Source organism: Nannospalax galili, unplaced genomic scaffold, assembly GCF_000622305.1.
Source record: "Nannospalax galili isolate Female #2095 unplaced genomic scaffold, S.galili_v1.0 scaffold424, whole genome shotgun sequence".
In the NCBI taxonomy this organism is placed as follows: domain Eukaryota; kingdom Metazoa; phylum Chordata; class Mammalia; order Rodentia; family Spalacidae; genus Nannospalax; species Nannospalax galili.
The window spans coordinates 1599654-1608267 of record NW_008352334.1 but is presented as its reverse complement, the minus strand read 5'-3'; the positions used below and the strand labels follow the sequence as shown (position 1 = coordinate 1608267).

Sequence of the window (8614 nt, the reverse complement as noted above, 5' to 3'; positions counted from 1 at the left end):
GGGGGGGGTGCTGTCCTCCAATGTGAAAAGAACAGGTGTATCTGTCTATTACTTTAAGACCCTAAGGTGAGCTAACACTGTATCTCAACATTAAATTAGTGACTAACTCAAGGGTTTTAAATTGTATTTAACCACTGGAGCATGCTGTATTCCTAAATGAATAGTCAACCTCTTTGTGTGAAGTTAAAATTAAAACATTCCATTAAACACATGTGGTTTGCATACCCTTCTTTTGTGTGTATGGATCTGTACATGATGTGCACGCTGTCAGTGTCTTCCTTAACTGCTTCTCCCAATCTTTTCTTTTTTTGAGACAGGGTCTACAAGCCATGCTGGTCTCGAACTTGCCAGTGACCCTGAACTTCTAAACCCTTCTGCCTCCACCTCACAAGTGCAGAGATTACAAGGCTGTGCCGCCATTTCATGTTTTGAGACAGAGTCCCGTGTTGAATCTAAAGCTCATCTCAGTGATGATCTGTCTGCCACTCCAGTGCTGAGCCTATTAGGTGCGTGCACCTGCACCTGGGTTTGATGTGGGTGCTAGGGGTTCAAATTCATCCTCATGCTTGAGCAACACTCTACCTGCTGAGACATCTCTCCAGGTCCCTATCTTCCTTTTCCTGTATCATTTCAAGCTAACCAAGGATTCACCACCACAAAGTTTCACAATACTCTGTCAATACTGCAAAGGCTTTTTAGTAAATAATAGAGATCATATATTCACCTTTGAGTCTAAACTGGGTTTTTCTGAAACACTAATTTCTATGCATTCTTAGCAGGAATTGCTTTGAGGAAGAACATTTCAGAGAAAGGCAAAGAAGCTCAGTATGGAAACGAACTTGATCATACAGCAATTAACTGCTCAGGAGGAGAAAAGAGACAGACTGTGATACTTTCCCAACAATTCAATCACAAAGATACTTACTGGCTTGTTCCAAGACACTTCGAAGTGGAGGCTCCACTCTAGCCAGGAGATCATCACACATCTCCAGAAATTTGCCTCTAGGGAAAAAAAACAATAGGTTAAACTACATCCCACTTTTATGTGGAACAGAAAGCAGTCATCAAAACCTGAGTAAGAATAGGCAAGGGCAAAGATCTGGAAAACTAGACCCCTCACATGTGTTCCTGGACAATGAGAAAAGAGAAATGCAGTTCAGCATTTGCTCAGAATGGGTGATCCTGCAGCTCCACTGTAGGTACTATACATGTAGCTAAGGGCTGAGAAGTAAGGTCATGCAAAAACATGTACATGATGTGCATAAGCAGCAGCATGACTCATAGCGGTCAAAACAACACAAATGCCTGTCAACAGTACCAGAGATAAAAAGGAACCACTACGGGATGCATCAGGCTGGACCCTGAAAGTATCTGCCAGGTAGACACCAACAAAGAACATACATTACTTCATCTATATCAACTACTCAGGATGGCTAAACCCCAACAGAAGCTCAATTACCCAGGGATGGGAAGAGAACAGCAAGCCTCCAGAGGACTCGTAATCAGCTAGATTGCAGAGAAAGAACTTCCAGGTCTCACTTCTCACCTAGCCCAGTTCCTCTATCACCATCTTTTCAGCAGAACAGCGAATTGCTACCAGCAGTCTCTACCAGCCTGCTCCAGGTGAGGACAATCATGGAGGATCCATCCCTCGCTTCTCTGGGACCCATGGAACCACCAATCCTTTTTGGGTTTGGTTCATTTGTTTTTCTTAGGGCTTTGTTTTTGTGGTTTGGGTTCTGTGTGTTTGTTTAGGGTTTTTTTCTTGTTTTTGTTTTTTTTGAGATAGATCCCACTCTATAACCCAGGCTAGCATGGAACAATATGGTATCCCTGGCTGGCCTCAAACTCACGTTAAGTCCTCCTGTACTCACATACAAAACAACCTGTATGCACACACAGATAATCTTTTTAATTCTTAACAAAAAATATTTTTGCCGCCTTTAGTCCCTGTACTCGGGAGGCAGAGGCAGGTAGATCTCTGTGAGTGCAAGGCCAGCCTGGTCTACATAGCTGGAGCTACAGGGAGACCCTGACTCAAAAAAGACAAAATAAGTAATAAATTTTGCAAGCAGTAAAACCATTAAAAAGATACACTGAATACCTGGGCAAAACTGATACCCACCCCTCCCAAAAGAAAATCTAAGCTAGAATAGAAAAGTTGAAAAATTACAACTTTTAAGAAAATTACCAAAAGCTTTTGAGCATCCAGGCAAAATGAACAAGTAGCAAATGACTGTCACATCTGCCAGCAATGCTGTGACAGGAGAAAACAGATGACTCATTTTTAAGACATTCAAGAAGCTGGAGAGATGGCTCAGTAGTTAAGAGCACTGGTTGCCCATGCAGAGGACTCAAATTCAGTTCCCAGCACCCACATGGTGGCTCACAACTGTCTAACTCCAAGTCCGGGAGATCCAATGCCCTCTTCCAGCCTCTGTGGACACTGCATGCACATGTGCACTTACAAACATGCAAGCAAAACCCTGATACACAGTAAAACAATTTTTGAAAAGATAGTCAAGGAGTCTCAGATAGAGTGGTCATAATCCCAGCACATGGGAGATTTCATGAAAAAGGAAAATAGAGCATTCTAGGCTAGCCTGGGCTACCCACTGAGCTGTCTCAAACAAAAACACTTCAGGAGTGTTGTTCTGAATGAAGAGAATGCCCTTCCAACACAGTGACACAAACTAGTCGTAATCCACAAGGGTGACAATAGTCAGCAGCTGGACATGGTGGCACACACATTTAATCCCAGGACTCGGGAGGCAGAGGCAGGTGGAGCTCTGTGAGTTCAAGGCCAGCCTGGTCTACATAGTGAGTTCCAGGCATCACTCTCATACCAAAGCCTGGTAAAGATACAACCAAAAAAGAAAACCCCAAAGATAAGTTAGAATAAATACTGTAATGTCCAAAGTCTTCTGGTCTCATTAATTCAAAAACAAAGACTAGAGTTGAATATTCGAGACTAAAAATGAAGGCTATAAAATAGGAGCATGCAGCAGCTCTGTCCTCACACACACATTCAACTTGGGGTGGTTTTTTGTCAATGTTTGTTTGGGGTTTTGTTTTGTTGAGACAGGGTCTCTCCATGCAGACCTGGCTGACCTAGAAGCCACTAACTATATAGATCAGGTTGGTCATGAATTTAAAGAAATCACCTGCATCTGCCTTCTAAGTGCTGGGATTTAAAAGGTGTACACCACCCCACCCCCCACAGGTTTTAAAAGAATGAACACCCAAAAAAGCATACAGGCAAATCACATGTGAAATAGACACACACACACACACACACACTCTTAAGAGAATCTATTTAACTCTTATTAACATTTGACTAATAATTTCTAAACTACGTACTGGCCTACCACCAGTCTCCATCACACACAGACAGACATACACACACACTAAAGTATGCACAGGAGTGGGGGACGCTCAATGAAAAGGGAAGTCTTTATTTGCAAGCAGGAAAAAAGAATGAACAAAGGCAAACTTCGACACTAGTCAACAATAAATGCCATCTCAGATTTAAGAGTCATGCAGGCATAGTTCCCCAAACAAGCCATCAGTCTTGCCTGGGTTCTACCAGTAAGTTCACCGTCAAAAGAACATCTCACTACCTCATCCAAGCAACACGATCAGGCAACAATAAGAGTGTTTCTAAAATACTCCTAAATGTCAATTACGCAGAATTCCAGCAGTGCTGTTCAGAAAGAGCTACTGCCCTCAAATGTCCCTTAACTACTCAAAAAAGAACAATTTGTTAATAATGTTTAAATTAAATTCAACTTAATTCTGCATTAAAGCACTGTGCAACAGTTTAATAAAAACTGGTAATTTTGTGTATTATACTTCTATAAGTAAAGTATTAACTTCTAGGAACAAATGTTACCAGAACAAAAACTTAAACCTCCATTATTAGAATAACCATACCCAACTTCGTAACAATCGGGGTGTTGAGCGACCTGTAATTTCCACTGCTAACAACCACGACAATTTCAACAATTAGCTAAACAGAATCAATAGCGGGAGGTATCAGGTCACTTTACATTAAATACTATGTTACCTGTTCATGGTTCCAGACACGTCGATATCATTCATAAAGCACTCAATGCTCAAAGGAAGATCTGAAGCATTGGCACTCATCAGCTTCTTGAGTTTCTCACACTCTTGAGACAGTCGTAATAAAGCACGGATTTTAGATTTTATGTCTAGCTTGTATTTCTTTCCAAATTCTTCACAGAAGTGATTTACTAACACCTCATCAAATTTTCTGCCTCCCAGTGCTGTATCAAAAGCTGTGGCCAAAACCTTAGGGAAAAAAAGATAATCCAACAGTTAACCAATTTCAAAATTTATCATGATACATACACCACACTAAGTTGTTTTTTAGAAAAAAAAATTTTAAACCAGAGAAAGCATATATTACGGGTAAAAATAAGGCCATGTGCCTGTACCACTTAATCCTTGCTAACACTCCAGTATGAAGCAGGCAGTCATTTTGTTAGTGCCCAGCTGGCTACTCTTACAGTGTAGTAAACCTATTTTCTTTCTTTGGGGGGGGGAGCATGGGGCGGTTCCAACACTACATGATGATGAACAGGCTTTGAGAGCAGGGCATGGCAGCTCACCAGTAATCCAAACCCTCAGCAGGCAGAGACAAGAGAACTGCCATGAGCCTGTGCTCCAGAGTTCTGGGCCAATGTCCACTATGTGAGCAAAAATTTCTAGTTCAGGAACTATGTCACACAACAGGTGGCTCCTCCTCCAGTAAAAGCCAGTCGGGACTGTGAGCCCTCCCACCCCACCAATCTGACTCTCAACAGCAATTACAAGCTCAAGGCCACATGCACACTCCTAGTAAGAATACTGTACAAAGTGCTCTAATCAGTTTACTACCCAAAAGATGCAAAGTCTTAAAGCTCAATTTTCTTTGTATGCGACACAGAGTCTAGTAAACTTGAGCTGACAGTTCCCCAAATGTGCAGCAGATTATAAGCAAACTCGATCTAACCTGACTCAGTAAGAAATGCAAACTAAAGTAACATTCTTATGACAGAATAAAACTTGTAAGAACAATCTCTTCAAAGAACATTAAAGGTACTGGAGACATTTTCTTAATATATTAACTGGAAAAAAAGGACACGGAATCGAATATAGTGATTCCAATTTTTCCTCAACTAGAATTTGGGGTTAGGATAAAGCTCTGTGGTAGAACACTGGCCAACTATGCATGAGTTCAAAGCTCAGCACCACAAGAAATAATCTAAAGCCTGGCATGGCATGGCAGTACACATCAAACCCCAGAAGTCAATGGCTGAAGCAGGAGGCTTGCAGTAAGTTTGTGGCCAGCCAAGGTTAGAGAGAGACCCTACCTCAAAATCCAAAATAGAGGTTGAAGAGATGGCTCAGCAGTTCAGAGCACTTAGCGCTCTAAGAGAACTTGGACTCAGTTCCCTGCACAAACATGGTGGGCTCCTATATACCCATGGTACAAACATACCCATGGAGGTACATACACATAAATATTAAAAAAATTTTTTAAATCACAATGAAACAAAACCATGTGAAAATATAAAATGGCTTTGGTTCTCTCCTTCCACCATGTGAGTCCTAGGGATCAAACTCAGGTGGTCAAGCTCGGTGATGAGCTCCAGAGCTCACTCCCCCCACCCCCCCGGGGTCATCTCACCAGCCCTTTCGTTGCTAATGTTCTCTTTTTCACTATGCAGCCCTGTATGGCCTGGGAATTGCCATGTAAACCAAGCCGGGCTCGGTGTATAATACTCAGACCTATAATTTTCCTGGCGTTTTGCCTTCCAAATGCTGGGATTACAGGCATGAGCCACCATGACCCATTTAAAATGGTATTCGATGCCAGGTATGGTGGTGCATGCCTTCAGTCCCAGCACTCGGATCTTTGTGCATTCAAGGCCAACCTGTCTACACAGTGAGTTCCAAGCCAGCTGGGACTATAGGGAGACCCTATCTCAAAAAGACCAAACAAATATATAAAATAGTAGTCAAACACTGCAAATTATGGCTGATGTGTAATTTGTAACTATAAACCTCACAAACATTTCATTTTCCCAACCATATTTAGTTGCTTAAAAAAAGCCAACAGGCCGGGCATTGGTGGCCACACGCCTTTAGGCTCAGAAGGCAGAGGCAAGCAGATCTCTGGGAGCCTGGTCTCCATAGCAAATCCAGGCCAAAACACAAAAATAAATTTAAAAATTTGTTAAAGACCACCATTATGAGAAAGTAAAACAGAGCCATGTCTATTTTTCCTAGAAACAGGAAGGAGTGCAGCAAACTAGAATCTCAAAATACCCTCCAAACTACCTAGTATTTATTTCACCTTGGTTCCTCCCAAAAAGCCCAAAGGCAGTGGGGAGGGGTAACAACTTGGCACCAAGAACCTTGATATGCCACTAACCAACGAAAGCACACAGATAAAATCATGTAGCTAGGGACAATGGCTTCATACTTTACTGGGCAGCCAAATGACATCAGTAAGACCCTGTGGCCCATCCTTGTCTACAGCTGTGCTTATTCCAGAGCTGTAAGCTTTCCGTAAACCTAGACTATCACTTCTGGTCTACTTCTCTTTAGCATCCAAGTTCTAGTCTCAGCCCACTTTGTCCTCAACTCTCCAACCCTCAAGAACCTTTACCATCTTCTCCAACTAGCATAGAACACATCAAGAGATGTGAAGACGCTCCTAAGAAGCCTGCCAGGAAGTGCAGCTTTCCCGGAGTACAAATGAGACGCTGAGACTCAAGGAGCTTGTGAGCATTTTCCTCCAGGTATATGCACTTTGTTTCACTCCACACCAACTCTTAATAAAAATTATTTGGGGTTCACAACCACTTCTCCCAGCATAATACCTACTTTCCAGTTCAGATGGCTCACAGCTTCCATTAGTGAAAGCAAACCCTTTCACTTGACTCTCAGAAATGTTCAGTGATCATACTGGCAATACAATCTTCTAGAAAAAACACTTACTTTCAGTTTTCCTCTGTTGAATGCACAAACAGAAACTTGATAAGCAGAATGTCCCATGTCTACAAAAACTACATTTCTTGGTTTTTCTTCTAAAGCAGGAAGATCTTGCTTATAGATTCCATATGCAAGAGCAACTACATAAGGGAGGAAAAAAACGGTCATTTCAACACGGATTCTCTTAAATACTAAAATGAGTCTTAGTAATAAAAAACAGGCATCTGTCCAAGGAATAGGCTATACCATGTACTGCATTCTAGAGAGGATCAAATTCTTTATAAGCACTAAATTATTCATATGGAACATTAACACGAAAGGGTTCAATGTTGAGTCTTCAAGAGTTCATCAAAAATAGGAATGAAGTAATGCAGTCCCTCTTACCTGCAGTTGTGTCATTCATTAACCGCAAGCAATTGAGGCCCGCTATCTGGGTTGCATCCATCACTGACCGTCTTTCTGCATCAGTATAAAAACAAGGAACCTGAAACAAAAGTAAAAGCTTATAGAGCACGCTGAACTTCATTTTAGTTAATAAAATCTGGGACACTTAGGGGCTGGAGATGGCTCAGCAGTTAAGAGCATTCGTTGCTCTTTCAGAAGACTGGAGTTCAGTTCCCAGCACCCACACTGAGCAGCTCACAATCGCCTGTAAGTCCAGCTCTAGGGGTTCCAACATCGCTTCTAGCTTCCACAGGCACAAGCATATACATGCACATACAAAATAGAAACTTTTAAAAAAACAAAACAAAACAAAAAAACCCCACCTATCTCAAACACCTGCAGCCATTTATGCTGTATCCAATCAAGGGAATATTTCAAACCATTAAAAGTCACAACACTCTCCAGACGTGGTGGTACACACCTTTAGTCCCAGCACTCAGAAGGCAGGGACAGGGTAGCCTGTCTCTGAGTTCCAGACCAGCCTGATCTACATAGTGAGTTCCAGGCTAGCTGGGGCTATAAGACCACCCTCAAACCCACCGCGCCCCAAAAAATGTTACAACACTCAGTAAGTGGTGAAGGATACGTGGACAACTATATATTGGGCTGCATTATGCGACACATTATCACCTAACAGACCACAGTAGCAACAGGAGCTACTATAATAAAAACAAAAAATTGCTACCAAATTATTTCTTGCCTGTCAACTAAGAACTTGAACAGTTCCCTCGAGGTTGGGTGTGGTGGTGACACCAGTAAATCCCAGCCTGTTGGAAACCAGCCTGGGGGGCACAGTGAGAGACTATCTCAAAAAATAAACCTAAAAGGTTAAAGTTAGGCATTGGAGAGATGGCTTGGCAGTTAAGAGCACTGTCTGCTCTTCTAGAGGACCCAGGATGGGTTCCCAGAACCCACAAGTAGGCAACAACCATCCACTAACTCCAGCTCAGGGGAGCCAACACCCTCTTCTGGCCTCGACAGGCACTGCACGACACAAGTCACTTATAAACATGCAGTCGATATATTCATATACATAAATAAATTCCAAAAACATTTTTTAGGTTAAATTAGTAGAAACTTTTCCCCTAACTGATTCGAGTAGCTCAGTGCACTAGTCTGTGATGAAGACCCCTGCTGGCATGGGATTCTAGAATTTTGGCACATGCTG

The 8614-nt window shown here is 42.1% G+C and overlaps 1 protein-coding gene across 1 annotated transcript in view; it reads right to left on the bottom strand.

Moving 5' to 3' along the window:
- Positions 1–8614, bottom strand: part of Hspa4 (heat shock protein family A (Hsp70) member 4) — a 48456-nt gene that overhangs the window by 20067 nt on the left and 19775 nt on the right. The window contains exons 5-8 of the mRNA XM_008849340.3: positions 7387–7486; positions 7009–7142; positions 4067–4311; positions 926–1002 (exon numbers count right to left, since the gene is read on the bottom strand). Coding sequence (XP_008847562.1) covers positions 926–1002; positions 4067–4311; positions 7009–7142; positions 7387–7486 — 556 coding nt within the window. The remainder of the gene's footprint in view (positions 1–925; positions 1003–4066; positions 4312–7008; positions 7143–7386; positions 7487–8614) is intronic.